At 46.2% G+C, this 22,475-nt stretch overlaps 2 protein-coding genes and 1 non-coding gene across 3 annotated transcripts; 1 reads left to right on the top strand and 2 right to left on the bottom strand.

Moving 5' to 3' along the window:
- The first annotated feature begins 2,979 nt into the window (after positions 1 to 2,979).
- LOC123183057 (cell division cycle protein 48 homolog) lies at positions 2,980 to 5,570 on the top strand. Its single transcript, XM_044595792.1, has one exon. It carries the CDS (start codon positions 3,070 to 3,072, stop codon positions 5,437 to 5,439), a length of 2,370 nt encoding a protein of 789 aa, XP_044451727.1. The 5' UTR covers positions 2,980 to 3,069; the 3' UTR covers positions 5,440 to 5,570.
- A 10,488-nt stretch (positions 5,571 to 16,058) lies between these two features.
- Positions 16,059 to 16,140, bottom strand: TRNAS-CGA (transfer RNA serine (anticodon CGA)). Its single transcript has one exon. It is a non-coding gene; the product is annotated as a tRNA-Ser (tRNA).
- Positions 16,141 to 16,566: 426 nt separating this feature from the next.
- Positions 16,567 to 20,898, bottom strand: LOC123183058 (probable beta-1,4-xylosyltransferase GT43E). Its single transcript, XM_044595793.1, has 4 exons — positions 20,565 to 20,898; positions 19,146 to 20,126; positions 17,608 to 17,857; positions 16,567 to 17,192 (listed from the first exon to the last, which is right to left on the bottom strand). Exons 2-4 carry the CDS (start codon positions 20,033 to 20,035, stop codon positions 17,025 to 17,027), a joined length of 1,308 nt encoding a protein of 435 aa, XP_044451728.1. The 5' UTR covers positions 20,036 to 20,126; positions 20,565 to 20,898; the 3' UTR covers positions 16,567 to 17,024.
- Between the last annotated feature and the right edge of the window lie 1,577 nt (positions 20,899 to 22,475).

Here is a 22,475-nt window from a genome sequence, read left to right as displayed (position 1 = left end):
TGATGTTGGATGATCTGTTCCTTGGACGGTCGTTCTGATGAGTGATAACCAGGGCAGTTCTCTTACACTGTGATGGACCAAGAGATGTGGGTGTTGGCTTTGAAGATGAATGACATATTAACTGATAGACTGCCATCAAATGAAGTACAGTACAAATTGTACTACTTCGTTCGATCCATATTAACTGACGCACACTTAGTACAGTTAAATGATGAAATCATGTTTGATAATGATGGGACATTCAGCAATGACTACCTAATACCACTGCCTTCATGTCTTGGTCTTTCCATCTGGCAGTAGGTACAAGACTCGGCCTAACTTTAAAAGACTAAGCAAGTTAGTTAAGTTGATCGGCCTGATATATGTTTTTTTTTCGTTCTAAGGCAGAAAATTGGCGTCGGAGAAGTATAGCGGATCATAAAAACTATTAGGTCATTTTATTTTAAATGCCATTTTACTGCTCTTTTAAAGTGCATAATTCAATTGTACGCCCACAATTGTTACTGCCAGCAAACAAGTTTCTGATTTTTCACACTAACAATTCTCACGATACTTATGCAGGATGAAGAATATGAGCATCTGGAGTATATCATTCGCGGTGAGCCAATGCTAGGCTACAATGCTTATTATCCTGTTCTGATATTCTCTTGCTTACTATATTCTTCGTACCATAGGTTTAAAGCTTAATTTTACTTTTCTCTTGATGAATGCTTAGTCTCCTAACAATAATTAGTATTCAGCCTTTTTACATGTGCTGCTTCATTTCGATCTTACCAAAACGAAACTAAATTCAGGACCACCCCTTGCTATCCAATACCGCGGAGAACTCGAAAGGTACTGTCACTGGGGCAATGAAGTGAAGCTCTATCAGCACCATGTGAACAAGTTGCTTGCCATGTTCCGCCGCAAAAAACCAGATATCAAATACTATGTCTGCACCATCAACAAAACATTCACAAAGCCAGGCCAACGGATGGTGAACTCCTTTCTTCCACTTCATTGAAAAAAGAATTATCTTTACTTATGCCTCGCAACTAAACTACTTACCTGACTAATCATCAGAAGTACAACCTGCAGTATGCTTTTGATTCACCAAATTGACTTTATTGCAAAATAACAACAACAAAACTGCATACACTGCTATTAGCACCAGCACAACAATTCTCATCAACTTTCTACATTTAACTTTAGAAACTAATATTCATACAGTCTGATATACATGTTTTCTTCCTTCCTATTGTTCTCCTTCACTAGAGTACCATACATACAGAAACAACCAATTTACATCTTATACTCCACGTAGGAAGGAATGTAGCATGCTCTGCATCCTTCTTTTGCTTCCTACCATTATTTACTGATAAATGTTCTCACTATCCATATTTAAACCTTCTCAGTGTAAGAGTGACAAGACACTCTCCAGTCCATTCAATTAATTCCTTTTTTCTCATCAGTATTTTCAGGTCAACTACACTGAAAGCAAACTAAAAGATTACATTGACCCAGATTATGATGCGCTCAAGGTCAGGCTTGCAAACAGTGTTCTACACGCCAATTGTCGCATCATGCTAGGAACCGATAAGAGAGCCATCGTAACAACCAACTGGTCTGAGTTCCGCCGTCTTGCAAAAATCCATGAAGGAGACATATGTGCCTTTCGTTTCAAGGTCACCACAAAGCAGCGCCTGGTTCTCATCATGCATTGTCTTTAGATGAACCATCGACAGCATCGGAAGTCGTATCTAAATATCATCTAGCATTCTAAGGACTACTAAACAAGCTATGTAATAGGATGGAACCTTCCTCTGTTTTTCGACAATGCTATCTGTTGCTTTTGAACAGCCTATGCTTTTACCTATATAACCTCTGTTGTTGTTCCTCACCGATCTATTAATATGCATAATGCCCCCTTATCTATAATTATCTGTTTTTACTACTTTCTCTGTTTCAAACATCGAGTACTCACCAACAACAGCAAATATGCTAAGCAAAGAAGGGGCATGCCCTACCTGGCAGCGTCCACCTTCCACTCAAGGGACATAGCACTATCATCTAGCACAGACTGTTCGGAGAAACAGTAATCATGAACAGAGACATTAACAAGCAGTAAGTACTCATTATTTAGATCTGTGTCTGAGTTTTTCTATCATCACTCTTAAAATACTTGGCTTGCTACCGGCCTTTGCGCCATTGGCGAGTCATCTAGTGTGAAGAAAAATCGAAACATGTCGATGCCGCAATGGCAAAGCTCAGGACGAATCGTTCACGTCTGCCACCCATTGCTCATCAGGTAGCATCTCCTCCACGAGCTTCCTGACGCGCACGCCCCTCCCATGCATGGCTCCCCCTCCTTCTCCCGCGTCTCCGCGGCGGCGGCCTCCAGCGCCCATTGTTCGCCATCACGTAGCACTAGCATCTCCCTCTCGAGCTCCCTGATGCGCGCGTCCGTCGCCGCGCTCTGCTCCGTCTTCTCGCGCACTTCCGCCGCGGCAAGCTCGCCGGCCCTCGCAGCGGCCCCGACCGCAGCCTCGGCCTCCTCCGCGTGCCGCTGGGCCTCGTGCATCAGTGCCACGGCCACGTTACGCTGCAGCACCGCCGACTCGAGGGCGCGCTGGAGGGACGCCACGCGCTCGATGAGTCCCCCGAGTGCCTCGCCGTCGGAGACCGCCTCCTCCTTGGCACCCGACAGCCGGCGACTGAGCGGCTCGGTGCTGTCCGTCTCGTATCGCACGAACGACCGCAGTCTCCTCCAGCACGGACACGCCATTGTTAGCGCAGCCAGGTGCAAATATTCCGAGTTCGAAGGGTTCTTTCGACCCGATCGTGCCAAGGTAGTAGGAAAAGAGTTAGCGTCCTATTACGGCACGGACCACGGGCAAAGAGTACGAATATGACGCGAACGATCACGGCCTTCCAACCGGAGTCGGCCGTGCCTTCAATAAAGGGTGCAAACCCCACGTCTCCACCTCACCTCACCACAACACCAACGCAAATCAGCGCTCGACAACATCCAACGAGAGTAGTAATACACGAGAGACCACGCAGCAAGTCGATCAACGAGAGTTGAAGGCGATGGCGAGCGCGGCGACGTCAAAGAAGGCGGCGAACCGGCTGGTGGTGGAGGAGGCCGCCACCAACGACGACAACTCCGTGTGCAACCTCCACCCGGCCACAATGGAGAAGCTCTCCATATTCCAGGGCGACATCGTGCTACTCAAGGGCAAACGTCGCCACAACACGGTCTGCATGGCACTGGCCGACGACACCTGCGAGGGGCACAAGCTCAGGATCAACAAGGTGGCCCGCTCCAACCTGCGTGTGCGCATCGCCGACGTCGTGTCCGTGCACCTGTGCCACGACGCCAAGTTCGGCAAGCGCGTGCACATCCTCCCTCTGGACGACACCGTCGAGGGCATCACGGGCAACCTCTTCGGCGCCTACCTCAAGCCCTACTTCGTGGACGCCTTCCGCCCGGTCCACAAGGGCGACCTCTTCCTCGTGCGCGGCGGCATGCGGAGCGTCGAGTTCAAGGTCATGGAGATCGACCCCGCGGTGGACTACTGCGTCGTGGCGCCCAACACGGAGATATTCTGCGAGGGTGAGCCGGTCAAGCGGGAGGACGAGGAGAGGCTTGACGACGTCGGCTACGATGACGTGGGTGGCATGGGGAAACCACTGACTCTGATCAGGGAGCTCGTCGAGCTGCCACTCAGGCATCCGCAGATCTTCAAGAGCATTGGCGTCAAGCCTCCCAAGGGCATCCTCCTGTACGGCCCTCCAGGGTCCGGCAAGACGTTGATCGCCCGTGCGGTGGCCAACGAGACCGGGGCCTTCTTCTTCCTTATCAATGGGCCAGAGATAATGTCGAAGATGGCCGGAGAGAGCGAGAGCAACCTGAGGAAGGCCTTCGAGGAGGCTGAGAAGAATGCGCCCTCTATCATCTTCATCGACGAGATCGACTCCATTGCTCCGAACAGGGAGAAGACTCACGGCGAGGTCGAGAGGCGCATCGTCTCCCAGCTGCTGACACTGATGGATGGCATGAAGGCCCGCGCGCACGTCATCGTCATGGGCGCGACGAACCGTCCCAACAGCATCGACCCTGCCTTGAGGCGCTTCGGAAGGTTTGATCGCGAGATCGACATCGGCGTGCCGGACAAGGTCGGGCGTCTCGAAGTGCTCCGCATCCACACCAAGAGCATGAAGCTGGATGAGGACGTCAACCTTGAGCTGATTGCCAAGGATACACATGGCTACGTGGGCGCCGACTTGGCCGCGCTCTGCACCGAGGCGGCGCTGCAGTGCATCAGGGAGAAGATGGACGTGATCGACTTAGAGGACGACACCATTGATGCCGAGATCTTGAACTCCATGGCCGTCACCAATGACCACCTTAAAACGGCTCTCGTCGGCACGAACCCGTCTGCGCTTCGTGAAACCGTCGTGGAGGTGCCCAACGTCAGCTGGACCGATATTGGCGGCCTCGACGGCGTCAAGAGGGAGCTGCAAGAGACCGTCCAGTACCCGGTCGAGCACCCGGAGAAATTCGAGAAGTTTGGCATGTCGCCGTCCAAGGGCGTCCTCTTTTACGGGCCACCAGGATGCGGCAAGACCTTGCTGGCGAAGGCGATCGCCAACGAGTGCCAGGCCAACTTCATCAGCATCAAGGGGCCAGAGCTTCTCACCATGTGGTTCGGCGAGAGCGAGGCCAACGTGCGCGAGATCTTCGACAAGGCGCGTCAGTCTGCGCCGTGCGTCCTGTTCTTTGACGAGCTCGACTCCATCGCAACCCAGAGGGGCGGCAGGATGGGCGACGCCGGCGGCGCGGCGGACAGGGTCTTGAACCAGCTTCTCACCGAGATTGACGGCATGAACGCCAAGAAGACGGTCTTCATCATCGGCGCCACAAATAGGCCGGACATAATTGACTCGGCGTTGCTCCGTCCTGGCCGCCTGGACCAGCTCATCTACATCCCCTTGCCAGATGAGGCCTCGCGGCACCAGATCTTCAAGGCCTGCCTCAGGAAGTCTCCCGTGGCCAAGGACGTTGACCTCGGCGCGCTGGCAAGGTTCACCGCCAGCTTCAGCGGTGCCGACATCACGGAGATCTGCCAGAGAGCGTGCAAGTACGCCATTAGGGAGGACATTGAAAAGGACATGGAGAGGCAGAGGATGGGGAAAGACACCATGGATGTGGACGGCGGCCAGAAAGATGAGGAGATGGCAGAGATTAAGGCGGCTCACTTCGAGGAGTCGATGAAGTACGCGAGGAGGAGCGTGAGCGATGCCGACATCAGGAAGTACCAGGCCTTCGCGCAGACGCTGCAGCAGTCTAGGGGGTTCGGCATGGAGTTCCGCTTCCCGGCGCAGCCACAGGCGGCAGAAGCTGCTGCTGACACCACCGCGGCAGCTGATGAGGATGAAGATGATCTGTACAAGTGATCCAGGAACCATTGCTAGAACATGATGTAGTAGAATAGAATATTATAGACTGTTTTTGCTCTGTTTCCTCTTTGTCCACTTTATATTGTTGATTCTCTTCATGTATATAATTTTCGTTCTTAAGAACTAAGAATTTACATCATATAAATACAGTACGTGATTTCGTGTCGCAAAGAAAGCGTACGTGATTTCGTGTCATTTTTAGGCAGTGAAACTAGCCTAAGCCGTTAGCTGAACCGTCCCTCTGTTCCTGCACAAGATTTGGAAGATACTCTGTTATTTTTGTTTGTCAGACACTTATACGCTTGAATATTTAACTACTTGAGTAGAGGCAGTCTTGAACAGATGAGCCAAGGAAAAGAGTGGCCTGGGAGTGTCTAGTTATCAGTTATGTGTTTTTCCATTTGGTTTTAGGTCGTTTTTTATGTCCAGTCAGTTTGTGACACATGTATTGTTGTAATTTCAGTCAATGCTCAGTCTGGAAAAAGTCTGTTTTCCATCCAGTTTCATGTCGAATTCTACCTTCCCGTCTTAGACCTTTAAGCAAATGTTTGCACTCAGCCCTTGCAAAAGCCTATTACCGTCCCACACAGACAAGAACAATCTGCTACTTAGATGGTGTCGAAGACAATCATCATATTCAGTTCATTCAGAGTGTTGTTCTTGATGGTGATCAGAACCGCTGCGCCAAACCCTAAGAAGGGAGGAATGAAAGACTACTAAGAACTAGACTCTAGCCCACTGACTGATAGCTTAGCCAGGTCATAGAGAAAATGAAGAAAGGAAAGCTGACTCCCAAATGAACTATCAAAGAGCTACACTAGGCATATGGAAACACAAAAGTGTCGAATAACTGAACTATGTATCTTCCGTAGAATAACTGAACCCCGAGGGGCAAACTGGAAATCAGTGGCAATTTGAAATGAATGAAAATACTTTTTCTGGTAAAAAATGAATAAAAATACATGGCAGACAAGACTGACAAACTCCTATAACCCTCACGAGTCACCACCTTGATCTAAGACTGACAACAAAAAGCACATAAATGGAAACTGAAGAGTTGATGGCTGAATGAATGGACATAGACTAACTGAAGAAGAAAGAAGAAAACTGATCTTCTCTCTTTGTTCAACGAATACTCAGGAAGAATGAAGTACTGAAGAACTCTAGGATGCATCTCATGCATGAACTCGAAATAATTTGTTGACCGTTGTCTTCAGAAACTTCCAACGAGCTCTAATAAATTTTGGATACTGACCGACCACATACTGATAATGCAATTACTTCCTCTGGTGTGCCAAGGATAGGGCTAACGGAGGACAATGCAAGGTGGCTTGGGACTTGGTCTGTGCACCCGCGTGGGCAAGAAAGTGCGTAGCAAGACAAGAGCAACGCAAACGGTACATCAGGCTCTCTCGGAGGGAAGTTGGGCACGTGATATTGGACCGGAGCTCACCCCGACCCTGCTCCAAGAATACCTTGGCCTCTGGACTGCAGTCCATGACGAGTCCCTTCAAGAGGGAGCACAAGACTCGGTCTCCTGGGCTTGGGAGGCGAACGGCTGCTTCTCGACCAAATCTGCCTACGCGGCTAAGTTCTGGAGCCGGGAAGTTGCGCCAACTGCGGAATTTACGTGGAAATCCAAGGCGCCCATGCAATGCCGCTTCTTCCTTTGGCTCGCCCTACGCAACCGATGCTGGACGTCTGATCAACTAGCTCGCAGAGGATTGGATCACCAGGAGGCATGCCCGTTATGTGACCAAGGAGAGGAAACAATCAACCGTCTGCTTCTCACCTGTGTATTCACCCGGCAGATCTGGACGATCATATGCCAGGCCATGGGCAAGCAGGACTGGATTCCATCACCGTCCGACGCACTTCACGCATGGTGTGAGAGCAAGACCGGGTCCGGGCGCAGCGGGAAGGACATTCGGGCAGTCCTCACTCTTGTAATGTGGGAGATATGGAAACACGGCAACGCAATTTGTCTTGGACGGAGCAACACCTTCGATATGTCATGTAATTGGTAGGATAGATGACGAGGGACGGGCGTGGAAGCAAGCGGGGCTGCTGAAAGGAGGCATAGCCTCTTTCCTAGGAGAGTTGACAACGTGGGCTGCAGGGAGAGGATAGGCTTAGATGTTTCTTGTGTGGAGTTGGGTTCCATGTAATTTGATCATGTAACACCAACGTGGAGGGGCTCTTTACCCCACTCCCTCTTTAATGCATAATACGCACTCTCGTGCGTATTCGAGAAATTTTTTTATCAAATGACACTGAAAACTAAATAACTAAAATGATAAATAGAGAATAACAATTACTGTTAGCTGCATGCATGCTCTCGTTCCCCTCCTTGCATGTCTGTTTCTCTTGGCTAATTGGTTACTGACAAAGAAACTTTTTTTTTTGACAAATTACTGACAAAGAAACTTAGTGTGCACTATAAAGACTAAAATGCTGTACGCGTACCAAAAATTTAGGTGGATGGTTGACCTTAGCCTCACATTATTAAACACACACATACGCACCATGATGACGAGATACGTGGATAAAGTATTTCGTTGATGAGATACTTACCAGTTTAGCCATCAGAATATATAGGGCTTTGGTTTTTGCTGCTACAGCCACTAAAAAGTAACACCGCTTGAGCCCCGCCGGCAACAGGCAGCTCCTCCTTGGCTGCTACAGCCAGTGGAAGTGACACCGCTGTCATCGGTCTTGTACTGAAATGCTAAACGAATATAGACTGAAAACACAATTTGATAACTCATAAACTGAATATTGACTTAGGATGCCAGTGACACCCCATTCAATCCATTTCTAGCGCGTTATTTGATCTGAAAATGAAGAATTGAAAGCTGCGAAACTAAAAAGGAAATAGAAATGAAAATTGTCTGAAAACATGCTAAACTAGATAACTAACCTACCTATGTGGTAACTCAAAAAACTGAAGAAAATGCCACCTTATAACACTGAAAATTACTGATGCAAAACCACTGACTGCAGATATAACTCTCTAATCCCAAGAAAAAAAACTATTTACCATCAGCCATCTGCATATTCTTGTTTTTTATCAACAAACTCTTAAGCTAAAAATCCCAGAATTCTAGTTTGCTTTTGAAGAAAAGTGAACAGGAAGTTATAGAAATAGAGTCATTGTAAAACTTGGACTGAAGAATGAAAGTAGTTCAGAACTAAAAAATGAAATAACTTATTGAAGGAAAAAAATAATGACTAAGAAACAGATTTTACTGATGTAAAGATTGACTGAACATTTACTAAGAAAAACAGAAAAACAAAGGGGCTTAAAATCTAGATACTAACGAAAAGATAACCCGAACTGAAGAAAATGGCACCTAACACTGAAACTAAACACGGAACTGAACAAAATGACACCGAACCCTAAAAGTACGGACGAAAACTGATGAAATTGAGAAAAAGCTAAATGAAAGAGTCAATAAAAACTGAATAATTAATAAAAATGAGAAAAAACAAAAGGAGAGATAAACTGAAAACTCAAGAAGATGACTAAATAATTAGAAGACGGTGAAGAAGCAAGCAAAATGCCAAAGAAAGTTACTAAAGTGAAAAAAAAACATCGACTGAAGAAAACAAAATGTTGAAGGAAAATAAAATGAAGAATGAACAAACTGAATAAACAAATGACTAAAGAATTATACTGGAATAAATGCCTGAACTAAGAATAAAGGGATTGAAGGTAAAATGAAAATTGAAGAATGAAAGGAGAACAATGACAAGAAAAAGAAAGAAGTAAACGAAAAGTTTTCAATAAACAGTATGAGAAAAATGAGAAGGACTAAACAAAGAAAGGGAGAACAGCCACAAGACTAACGAAAGTGAATGAAAGAAAAAAGAAGGAAAGATTGCTCAAAAGGACTCTGATGAAACAACGAATGGGGACTATGAGTATACTTTTCTTCAGTGACTGACATGGTAAAAAGAGACACTGAAAAAACTGAGAAGAGAGACATTGATTATTCAGAATAACACCGAAGAAGAAAGAAAGATAAATGAATACTAACAATATAATTTTCTTCAACTAATCTGAAGACTGATTGAAGAATGAATTAACACACAAGCAAATGAGCAAGTGTATATAAACATGACTTAAGAGATTCTTAGTGTGAAATTGGGTAGCACGAAGGGCGAGGAATGTGAGATTGTATCAAAGCGTCTCAATAACCATACATGAGCACCCACATGTTATATATTGATATTGTGGTTTAGGTTACAAGAAAAGGTTGTTGGAGATCAACCGTATAGGAGATTACAGGAGGTATAAGATAGAGATAAGAAAATATCTAAACTATCTCTAGTTACAACAATATCAGCCAGATAAACCGTTGCGCCACATCTCCTGAACCTATACGTTTAACACCCTCCCATAATCATAACTTTACTAAGTTAAGATTACGCTTGAATTCTTCAAGCGCCCTTGTAGGTAGCGCCTTTGTAAAACCATCAGCAACTTGATCTTTTGAATGTACAAACCGTATCTCCAGTTCTTTGCTTGCAACTCTTTCCCTCACAAAATGATAATCAATCTCAATATGCTTAGTCCGTGCATGAAAAACGGGATTAGCTGAAAGATACGTGGCACCTAGATTATCACACCAAAGACATGGAGGTGGAGAATGATGTATTCCAAGCTCTTTAAGCATGGACTTAACCCATATAATTTCTGCCGTTGCATTTGCCAACGCTTTATACTCTGCTTCAGTACTTGATCTTGACACTGTAGCTTGTTTCCTTGCACACCATAAAATTAAATTGGGTCCAAGGAATATGGCAAATCCTCCTGTAGACCTTCTATCATCCAAACAGCCTGCCCAACCAGAGTCAGAGAAAGCACTAACCAATGTGGACGGTGACTTACAGAAAGTCAAACCAAGCCCTAGTGTACCCTTCACATATCTTAGTATGCGTTTGGCAGCTGTCCAATGTGATGTTGTAGGTGCATGAAGAAATTACAAACTTTGTTCACAGCAAAAGAAATATCAAGTCTAGTCAAGGTCAAATACTGAAGTGCACCAACCAAACCTCTGTACCTGGTGCCATTCTCCTGATCCAGGAGTTCTCCTTCTGCAAGAGACAACTTTTCTGTGCTAGATAATGGAGTTACTACCCTGCAAGCCAGCTCTGTTCAAAATATCAGTTGCATATTTTTCTTGTGACAGATGAAGACCACCTTCCTTCTTTCTCTTAACTTCTATGCCAAGAAAGAAGTGCAAGTCTCCTAAGTCCTTAAGAGCAAACTCTGAATTTAAATCCTTCAACAAGGTTGTCACTGCTTCATTTGATGAGCTTGTAACAATAATGCCATCAACATAAATAAGCACAAAAATAGAAGTATGTGACTTATTATAAATAAACAAGGATGTGTCAGACTTTGAAGGAACAAAACCAAGCGCTTGTAACTTTGAACTCAACCGGGAATACCATGCCCTAGGAGCCGGTTTCAGTCCATAAAGAGACTTATCTAGCCTGCATATGTGAAAAGGTTTGCTTTTGTCCTCAAAACCAGGAGGTTGTTTCATGTAAACTTCCTCTTCCAGGACACCATGAAGGAACGCATTCTGCACATCTAGCTGTCTAAGGCACCATCCTCTGGATACAGCAATAGACAAAACAAGACGTATAGTGGCGGCTTTAACAACGGGACTGAACGTATCTTCATAGTCTATGTCATATCTCTGTTTGAATCCCTTTGCAACAAGTCTAGCCTTATATCTGTCTAAGGTACCATCTGACTTTTTCTTTATTCTGAATACCCATTTGCAATCAATCAAAATTTTACCTTGTTCTGAAGGAACTAGATGCCAGGTTTTATTTTCCTGAAGTGCTTGGAATTCTTCTTCCATAGCTTTTCTCCACCTTGCATCTTTGCATGCTTCCTGAAACGTACTAGGTTCTCCTGTGAAGCAGGTTAAACCAAACTTAACTTTATAATTAACATGTTGAATTACACCCGCTCTTAACCTTGCACACGGCGGGGTTTGAACTTGCTGCACCACTGCATCAGAAACTATCACAGACGATCCTGAAGACTGGTCTGCTACAGGAGTTCTCGGCGATCCCGGAGCAGATTTGTTGTTGGTGGCAGATGTTGGATCTTCTGTGGTCAGGCCAAGGCGTGACGTGGAGGCGGGCGGCACAGAAGATCTTGGCGCTCTAGCTGCTAAACCCAGCGCACACGCCTCCGCATCCAGCCGAGGATCAGCGCCCGCGCGTGATTGGTGGTTGGCGCGCCTCGCATAGACACGCGGGGCTAAATTTCATGTTTTGACCCTTTTCTGAAACCTATTCGAGATCTGACCCTTGTTTAAAAAAAATCGAGATCTGACCCTTTTGCTACCGCCAGGGTCCATTGTGTAGGGGAACGTAGCAGAAATTCAAAATTTTCTACGCATCACCAAGATCAATCTATGGAGTAATCTAGCAACGAGGGGAAGGGGAGTGAATCTACATACCCTTGTAGATCGCGATGCGGAAGCGTTGCAAGAACGCGGATGAGGGAGTCGTACTCGTAGCGATTCAGATCGCGGTTGATTCCGATCTAAGCACCGAAAGAACGGTGCCTCCGCGTTCAACACACGTGCAGCCCGGTGACGTCTCCCACGCCTTGATCCAGCAAGGAGAGAGGGAGAGGTTGGGGAAGACTCCATCCAGCAGCAACACGACGGCATGGTGGTGGAGGAGGAGCGTGGCAATCCCGCAGGGCTTCGCCAAGCACCGCGGGAGAGGAGGAGGAGGGAGAGGGGTAGGGCAGCACCAAAAGGAGACTTTCTCGTGTGTGTATGGCAGCCCAAACCTCAAGTATATATAGGGGGGAAGGGGGCTGCGCCCCCCTTAGGGTTTCCACCCCCAAGAGGAGGCGGCCAGCCCTAGATCCCATCAAGGGGGGCGGCCAAGGGGAGGAGAGGGGGAGGCGCCCCACTAGATGGGCCCTAAGGCCCATCTGGACCTAGGGTTTGCCCCCTCCCACTCTCCCATGCGCCTTGGGCCTTGGTGGGGGGGCGCACCAGCCCACCTGGGGCTGGTCCCCTCCCACACTTGGCCCACGCAGCCTTCTGGGGCTGGTGACCCCACTTGGTGGACCCCCGGGACCCTCCCGGTGGTCCCGGTACATTACCGATTTCACCCGAAACTTTTCCGGTGACCAAAACAGGACTTCCCATATATAAATCTTTACCTCCGGACCATTCCGGAACTCCTCGTGACGTCCGGGATCTCATCCGGGACTCCGAACAACATTCGGTAACCACGTACATGCTTTCCCTATAACCCTAGCGTCATCGAACCTTAAGCGTGTAGACCCTACGGGTTCGGGAACCATGCAGACATGACCGAGACGTTCTCCGGTCAATAACCAACAGCGGGATCTGGATACCCATGTTGGCTCCCACATGTTCCACGATGATCTCATCGGATGAACCACGATGTCGGGGATTCAATCAATCCCGTATGCAATTCCCTTTGTCCATCGGTATGTTACTTGCCCGAGATTCGATCGTCGGTATCCCTATACCTTGTTCAATCTCGTTACCGGCAAGTCTCTTTACTCGTTCCGTAACTCACATCATCCCGTGATCAACTCCTTGGTCACATTGTGCACATAATGATGATGTCCTACCGAGTGGGCCCAGAGATACCTCTCCGTTTACACGGAGTGACAAATCCCAGTCTCGATTCGTGCCAACCCAACAGACACTTTCGGAGATACCCGTAGTGCACCTTTATAGCCACCCAGTTACGTTGTGACGTTTGGTACACCCAAAGCATTCCTACGGTATCCGGGAGTTGCACAATCTCATGGTCTAAGGAAGTGATACTTGACATTAGAAAAGCTCTGAGCAAACGAACTACACGATCTTGTGCTAGGCTTAGGATTGGGTCTTGTCCATCACATCATTCTCCTAATGATATGATCCCGTTATCAACGACATCCAATGTCCATGGTCAGGAAACCGTAACCATCTATTGATCAACGAGCTAGTCTCCTAGAGGCTTACTAGGGACATGGTGTTGTCTATGTATCCACACATGTATCTGAGTTTCCTATCAATACAATTCTAGCATGGATAATAAACGATTATCATGAACAAGGAAATATAATAATAACCTATTTATTATTGCCTCTAGGGCATATTTCCAACACATTGCGCTAGGGCATAACAGCCTACCGCCAAGGCCCCTGGCGGTAGGGTTGCATGCCCTACCCCAAAATCCTCCTAAGTATTGAACACAGTGCGTGCTTGTGCCTACCGCTGAGCACCTTGGCGGTAGGGGTGTACAGGCTACCGCCAGTCTATTTGGCGGTAGGGATGTTTCCTACCGCCAAGGTCCCTGGCGGTAGGCTGTTACACCCTACCGCCATGGACCCTGGCGGTAGCAAAAGGGTCAGATCTCAAAAAAAATTCAAACTAGGGTCAGATCTCGAATAGGTCTCAGAAAAGGGTCAAAACACGAAAATTTGCCACACGTGGGATCGCATCGAACCGGTCGGTTCGCCTGTCCCCGCAAGGCGACGTGTGCGCAGATGGAAGGAGTGGCGCCTTTGGCCGCTGCATCGGTCCCGGGGCGGATGCTGTCAGATCTGCAGTTGCCGATCCCGAGGAGGATCCGGCTGCAGGGTTGGCACGTAGCGGACACATGAAATTGAGGCCGTTTGGACTGTTTTCTTCACCGTTTGTCCTCAATTTTTTTCTGCTACCTCCTGATTTGACCCTGCATCACCACAATGCTCTTTTTCAGGGTTAAAGCATTAGTCATATGATCAGTACAATTGCCATCCCTATGCTGAAAACCGGTCAAATGAGAGGGTAAAAGAAGGATTTCTTTGCGAAGCAAGGCACCGGCATTAGGGTGTAAATGAGCGAAAGGAAAGACGATTTCATCAAAGACGACATCACGAGAGATATATACTCGACTAGTAGGAACATCTAAGCATTTAACGCCTTTGTGCTTAGCACTATAGCCAAGAAAAACGCATTGTTTGGAACGGAACAGAAGTTTGCAGTTGTTGTAGGGACGCAAATTGGGCCAACAAGCACATCCAAACACGCGAAGAGAGTGATAATCTGGTCGAGTATTGAGTAGTCTATGCATGGGTGTATCATTTTGTAGAACACGACTAGGAAGCATGTTAATGAGATGGAATGCGGTAAGAAAGGCCTCATCCCAAAATTTGAGAGGCATGGAAGCGCCAGCAAGGAGGGCTAGGCCTACCTCAGCTATGTGCCTATGTTTGCGCTCAGCTGAGCCATTCTGCTGATGCACATGGGGACATGACACATGATGAGAAATACCAAAGGTTTGAAAAAACAAATCTAGTTTCTCATACTCACTGTCCCAATCAGATTGGACCGCAAGAATTTTGCTATCGAATTGACGTTCAACAAGTGCTTGAAAGTGTTGGAAAACTTGGAAAACATCAGAGATCAAGGGTTGGTAATCCATGTCAAGCCCTGCAATGATGAAAGAAAGAAGATATCCTTCAGTTATGAGACTCCCGGCGGCAGCTAGCTCATCCGAGAGCGCTCTCATCTGCCCAAAGTATGCAGAGGCGCTCAGAGAGCCTTTCTGTGCATTGGAGAGGGAGATGCGGCAGTTGTTCACACGAGAACGGGATTGGGCAGCGAACATGTTCGCTAGGGCTGACCATATGGCGTGCGAGGTTTCTAGTTCCAATAAAGGCGAGCAATGCCACAGGAAAAGAGCAAGTGTTCTCTGTTTTCAGTTTCAGAACATAACGGGCAGCTGTGATTAGGTATGTGTTGTCGTTTTAAAAGGTCATCACGTGTCAGCAGTTTTGTTATGGGCAAGTAATAACGAAACCAAAGAAAAACATGCATCCTAAGGAGGGGCTTGTAATTGCCAAACAGCAGGAACAATAATAAACAAAAAACAGGGTAAATCCCGAACCCCTAAAGTTGATGACAGCGTATAAAGATTGTGAAGTATAGGCCCCAGAGTCATCCAGCTTCCAAACGACGCTATTCCTCGGTTAAGACAAAGAAGAGGCAATGTCCACTGCCTGAAACCATAGCTCCATGACCCTGTCAGTGAAAACCTCTCCTAAAGGAGAGCTTCAGCTTCAGCTGCTGCCCATCCCAATAAATTCGGGAGACAGCTGAAGTACCTACCTTTGAGGCAAGTCTCCACTATGATTTCCAAACGTGCAACTTAGATAGTTGAGGGTCATTGGTAGCCCAATCTCAGGAAGCCAATGGCCTATATCTTACTCCAGCTACTGCACTGCACATTAACTGACGTAACGCACCGTTCATTTCATCAAAAAAATCTGACAGTAGCACATGACAAAATCCACAAAGAAGCAGAAGCAAAAAAAAAAAAGGTTGAATCGCCAACAGCAGGATTCGACGACACACTGTTCCTTACAAGACCCTGTATTTTTACTCGACACATTGTTCGGTACATGAACATTTTTTTATGGGAATTCATTGCACATGAAGATAGTTACAAAGATTGCACCAACAAAATCTTACAGTTTCCGAAAAAAAACACTTCAAATTTTTCTTTTTAAAGGGACAGTTGACAATAAAGGTTACTGCAAAAGAAAGAAAAAAAAAGTGAATCGTCGACAGCAGGATTCGAACCTGCGCAGGCAAAGCCCAACAGATTTCGAGTCTGTCTCCTTAACCACTCGGACATATCGACTTTGATGTCAACACTCACTTAAAATTTTATATGGACTTGTACGCCTGATGGCCAATGCCAAAATGTATACACGTATACTGGATTTCTACCACCATTTCCAAACTAGTGCCGCAAAATTCTTTATTTATGAATGATTAAATAAAAAGAAGGAACGTCGTCACAGGACTCCTATGTTTACAGGAGCGCATGCACCAAACAGGTTGATCACAAAATTCTGCAACAAAGAGATCAACTACTTGTGCGTAGCCAGTAATGTTCGAATCACATGCCATGTTTGCTCATCATTTGCACTAACATGTTTGGTTAAAGGTTGGGACGGCTATGACCTCGCCAGGCAATCGAAAGAAATTCTTTACAGGTTTCATGTACAATTTCACAGCGTCATGTACGATTACAGTTAAGACACCAAAAGGAATTCGACACAGCTTACAGCCTAGACGAGTTCATTACTGGGTCAACAGTTACAAATCTGTGGTATTGCATTCACTGTTCAACAGCCGCAATGGCTGCAGTTTTTTACATCTGTAAACGTATCATAAACACAGAAAGGCCGTGGGGAAAAAAAACTACAGGGCAGTATGCACCGGCGAATACGGAGGGGACACGAAGGGGCACAAAAAGAATACAGCGAGCACACAAAATAGGAAAAAAGTTGGTCAGGCAGTTCTGATTGGCACTGCTACTAGTATGACTGACACTACGACTTTGCGGGTCCCGTCGCGCGGGCTGTTTAGGAGGAGGGCAATCGGTTAGCAGCGCCGCTAGAGGGCATCGCCAAGTCGAGATTCAGAACCTCTGCACCGCCGCAAGGCTTATCATCCTTCCGGCTTGCCGAGAGAAACGGCCTGTAGGAGCAGAGGACTTCCGGTGGCAGGATCTCTATGTTACAGGTCTTTGACAACTTCAAGGTGGTTCCACAGTGACCAGCCGGCGGGGTAGTTGAGCTGGGGAGGTTCCAGGGCGAAGTTCCAGACCATAACTCGGTTGCAGTTGTCTGGAAGGCCTTCTATTTGACGCTCGTTTTTAACAAGCTTCTCGACAAATCGTGACTCCTGCAATGACACATAGTCAGGTCAGTAAAATAATTTGATGTTATGTTACATGAATTCTGTTACCCATGTAAATTTTTATGAGTTATCTGTTGTATGGCTTCATATCAGGTCACAAAAATAGCCATAATGCTGCATTTTCTTCGAGACATACTAGCGGCTATAGTTGCTTAAGATATCCCGCGGCTGGTTTTGTCTTGATCGCAATTATCATTTATTTCCCTAATCAATCTTTTATGATATTTTACTTCATTACAGTGTTACCCAAAAAAATTTGATAGGTACTGTGCAGTTTGCTCCATGGAGATCTACAGATAGAAATTCAACTAGGCTGCAGTAGGATTTTGCAGAAAGGAAGTTCCATTAAAACATAGTGATATGCTTGAATATATGAAGTTTGTGTTAGGGACAAACTCACCTGCAGACCACCTCTACCACCAGAGTGGACTATAACAGAATCCATAGCTGGGCGGTTCCACCTTTGAGGATCCCAAAGCATTGTACTGTTGAAAGCAAACCCAGAAAAACCAATTGGGAATCGACGGGGTGCACCCTTCTTCGGAATTGTGTTCCATCCAGTGATTCGGTTTCCTTTACACGTAGGCCCTTCTACAACCACCCTGTACTTACTTGCATCATGGTTCGCTACAGGCCATGCACCAACGCGCCTGCATACAAAAGAACAAACTCATAAGAGAAAGAAAGATTACTACAGATTTCTTTGATCTGAAATCTCTGGTAGGCAGTTTTAAGGCAACAAAGTCCATGATATTGTTTTACCTCTTAAACCAAATTCCTATTTCACAGGCTTTATCTTTGAATTCTACTCACGACATGTCCGTTTTCTTAATAAAAAGACTATTTGCAATCAGTTCTTTTTCTTGCAAAATTGCCACCATGCTGCATAACTTCTCAAGTTTGAGCACCCAATTTGGTAAATTGTTGAGTTATATCATCAGTCATCACTAAGATAAACTGAAAACAACAGATAATAGTACTCTGTAATATTCTTTTGCCAGTGAAGACCACATTCAGGAAAGGAACTGTTTGAAAATAATTGGCAAGGTGCTGGCTGGAATCTGGAATCCCCAATATTTGTTTACCATGAACAAAGGCTCTGATAGGAAACTAAGAACCTTCCCACGGCTGGTTGAGTATCACTCATTCAGCATCATGTAGGTAGGAAATATTTTTGTGACGCTGGTACTCACCAGTATAAGCTAGGTCCAACAATTGAAAAGTATGAAAATCTTATGATTTGTTGCAAAAAGAAAAGGGAAATTTACAAGTGGATTTTTCTAGTGCAGAGAAGGTTCCTGTCACAGTGCACAAGTCACACAATTCTAGGAGCAAAAGCAAATAGACGCCTTTCAGTTTTAGCCATGGTTTACAAAGCCAGTTAGTGCTGATTTCCAGAAATCCTAGCCATGTGTATGAGATTATGAAACTTGCTTCATTGGCTGCTACCAAAATCCAAGTGGCATCCAACTGAAGAAACTACATATTTATATAGATAGCCATAGATTCCTTGAGAAGACAGCATTTACTAGGTGCTGTCTCTGCTTACTAATTTCATGCGCAAGGATCATGTAACACTCAACATAGTACTGACTTGCGTCATAAGCAAGGAAGATGTAACAACTCATTCATGCAATATAATATTCCCTCCGTCCGGAATTACTTGTCGCAGAAATAGATGTATCTAGACGTATTTTTAGTTCTAGATACATCCATTTCTATCCATTTATGCGACAGGCAATTCGAGACGGAGGGAGTATAGAATAGTAAGTCTAAAATGAGCAAAGAAACCAGAATCTACAACTTGTCACCAACAGAGTTAGTTATACAACAAAAAGTTTCAACAAAACATTTGGACCATCAAGAGGATTTACCATGCATTCATAATTCATCAAATATACCAGTACATCAAATAAAGTTTTGGTAGAGAAATGTCACCTGATTTTCCGCATTTCTTCAAATACATCACCCATGTATGATCGTTCTTCATCAGCAAAGTGCACTATACCATCAAGGTGATGCTTTTTGATATGATAGATTGCATTGTTCCTTTGACAGACAGCAATCTTCCGTACACTTGTAAGATTTTTCCTGCAGACAATATGCCTGTACATAACCCCAGAAGACCTGAGGATTTCTGCTGTTTCAAAGGTAGTAACAGGCCATTCCACCACTAACCATAAGAGAGGAGGTGGTACACCTTTCAGAACATGAGCTAGACGATTCAAGTAATACGCCTGTTGTGGCCGAGCAGAAGTGATTGTCACCACTATCAGAAGCTTCCTCACAGGGATGACCAAATCAGTAATAGCAGGTTTCGCAGCTTCGACGAAATCCACCTCATCATCCAACATTGCAGGAACCGGAGGGCTCAACTGCTCAACCTCGGGCTCATCAACCACCTCGACCTCTTTCTGCACTACGATTGCATCCAACTCCTTAACCTTATCATCCACCCCATCGTCGAACGGGAGCCTCGAGACTATCTTCTGAGAGACATCGACCGAGAAGAAGGGCGTGAACCCGATGAAGATGCCGACCATGAAACAAACAAAGAGCCGAAACGCAACTCTCTTGCAGCCTGGCCCCTTAGACTTCGACCTCTCGGGCGATCGCCATGCGGACTTCATCGTGCTTGACCACAGGGCGAAGTCCAGAGATGCCAGCGAAGCCAGCAGCCCCCTCATGACGACATAGGACTGCGAGTAGAGCAGTTTAGGAGAGGGCGAGGGGTCGGCAAACTGGGACCAGTCCTTGGGTGGGCCGTCGCGGTGGAACGCCCCTGTGGAATTCCTTCTACTGGACACCATCCCAACATCATTATGCATGTATGCCTCCTAAATTTCTCAGAAGTTTAGTCCAAGATCACTTCTCCGACTGTCTCTTCTGCTCATGCGGACACGCAGGGAAAAATTGTACCTGCAAATACAACGAGTTGAAGAATTGTCTTAGCTCGGCCGGCTGAAAGTAGAATTCAGTACAGCAATTATAACCACTTCTGCAGCTGCAATTCAGTACAGCAAGATCTGCAAGGGCACCAAAAAGGATCACGGAGAGGAGATATCTCCCCACACAACAACCAGCCAGTAAGTAAGCCCAGAATTCAAGAAACAGGATCGGCACCCAAAGATTCGATTTCTGATCCAAATGGCCAGCCCGGATTCCACCGCACAGCAACAGCAAAAATCAGGGGCAGCAGAAGTTCAGAACGACGAGCATGAACTGGAACCTCCGATCCGAGCACGGCAGCACAATTTCACCAACAACGCCCCCCGAATTCGGGCACAGGCGATTTCCGCCGCAAAGCCACAGACCAGAACAGAACAGGGGGAGGGGGGGCTGGACGGGTGGGGGTACCTCCGAACTGGGCGGGATCTGGACGCCGGACCGACGGGCCGGCGGCGCGCGGCTGTCGGGAGGCTCCTCCCGGTCCTCGAGCTGTCCTCTCTCTCCGCGCTTTGCTCGGGCGTGCTTGGCTCAGCTTGGTGCGGTCAGGTTGGTGGCGCAACCAATCGAGGGGGACAGGAGAGAGAGAGAGAGGAGTTGGTGCGGCGGTGGCTGGAGGGTGGTGGATAGGGAGGGGAAGGGGAAAAGGGGCGGAGCGGAGGAGCGAGTAAACAAATGGCGGCCGTCGCCGTCGGAGGTTGCGTCTCAAGCTGTGACCTTTTCTCGTTTCCTCGCGGTTTTACGGACGGACGGACGGCGATGGCTGTTTTGCTCCTGCCACCACGGTGTTCTTTCGTCCAGTTCTTTAAAGGGGCCCTCTTGCTTTGTGTGTGCCAAAGGATGCAATTATGCAGCTCAAAAAATGTAAGATGCAATTATTCAGAGTGATTTGGGTACAAGAGGGTAAATTATATAAGACATAATAGTTTTACCGAAACAATATGTGATGTCAGATTTTTAGGCATGGCAAATCTGACATTTTTAATGGCAATTTATAATGACGCGATGATGACAAATTTAGTTTATAAGCACGACAATTTTCTGACAATAGAATGAACTGAAACGAATTTGCCATGTTCGCCAACTAAATTTGTCATCCTTGAAGAACATAATTTGCCATGAAAAACTTTCGATTTGCCATAGTCGAAAATCTGACGTCAGGTTCGTAGTGGAGTCTTAATTTTACAGTTTTGGTATGAGATCGACAAGTTTATTTGATGTTTACTTGAAGAGTAGGGACTCGGGAGGATGTCGACCCACTGTTTGGACGATCCTATGGGTATTCATGTGCATTCACATGACCACCAAAGGCTTAAGCCTAAAAATCGAATACAACTATATAATACTCCTATAAATTATAGAGGCCAACAATTGATCAATTGTTGCACGATATTTTTCACGTAAAAAATGTGTTTTCAGGTGTTAAAAAAATTAGATGTGTTCATGCTACTTGCAAATTTTTATGTGGAAAGCTTTAGCATTCTGACCTATGAAAAAAATCAAACACCAAATGTTACACTTAATTTTATTTTTATCATGATGAAGCACTGATATCCTGTTTCATATGAAAATTGACATACACGCTTGTTACACTAACATGAATATCTATAAAATTTAATGTATTTACTTTTATTTTGAATTTACTATTCATTTGGGAGCATATGCTCCCCGGAGCCAAAATGACCCTCCCTATTTGAAGTCTCTTTAATAAATGATATTTGAGCCATTTGTGGTATTATTTGAAGATTAATCAATTATGTGATCAGATAAAATAGAGGACACACTGGTGGATGAAACTATGTTCATCTTAGCTAACCAACCCACAAAGAAGTCACACTAGTTGATGAACCACAGGCCCACCAACCCCAAGCGATCTAGGGTTCTAGGGTTCCTCCCGCGTCGTCATCGCCGGCCTCCTCCTCCTCCATTGGATCCGTCGGTGAGGATGTGCGGGGAGTCCCCGACCTACCGGTGGGGGTTGTAGTTTTTCTCTCTTGACATTAGGTAGGTCTCCATTCGACAGTGGTGAGACGATGTTGTCGTCATTGTGGAATAAAGTCTCCCCGCCTCTTTCTCTTTCCGATGATGCTTGTTTGTATCGCCTGGAGGCATTTGAAAGATGTTGCGTTCTTGGACCTGGTTCTTCGGGTCTTATGTTTTCTTCTACAAGTTTGTCTAGGTCTGTAGAGCGGGCAACGTGGTTGTACGTCTTGGTACTCTTCCTCCAGTTCCGACCGACAAAGGTTGTCGATCCAGACTCATTCTCATCGGTGAGCGCATGAGATTTGTGTTCCTCGAGTCCGTTTGGCCGGTACCGAGGCG

This window comes from Triticum aestivum, chromosome 1D (genome assembly GCF_018294505.1).
Source record: "Triticum aestivum cultivar Chinese Spring chromosome 1D, IWGSC CS RefSeq v2.1, whole genome shotgun sequence".
Classification (NCBI taxonomy): domain Eukaryota; kingdom Viridiplantae; phylum Streptophyta; class Magnoliopsida; order Poales; family Poaceae; genus Triticum; species Triticum aestivum.
The sequence above is the reverse complement of the archived record's forward strand: the minus strand, read 5'-3'. Positions and strand labels throughout refer to the sequence as shown.

Coding starts and splice junctions, on each gene's coding strand:
- LOC123183057 (XM_044595792.1), top strand. CDS start 3,070: ATGGCGAGCGCGGCGACGTCAAAGAAGGCGGCGAACCGGCTGGTGGTG.
- LOC123183058 (XM_044595793.1), bottom strand. CDS start 20,035: ATGCATAATGATGTTGGGATGGTGTCCAGTAGAAGGAATTCCACAGGG. Junction 17,858..19,145: donor GAAGAAATGCGGAAAATCAG/GTGACATTTCTC, acceptor TTTTGTATGCAG/GCGCGTTGGTGCATGGCCTG. Junction 17,193..17,607: donor GTGGTAGAGGTGGTCTGCAG/GTGAGTTTGTCC, acceptor GTGTCATTGCAG/GAGTCACGATTTGTCGAGAA.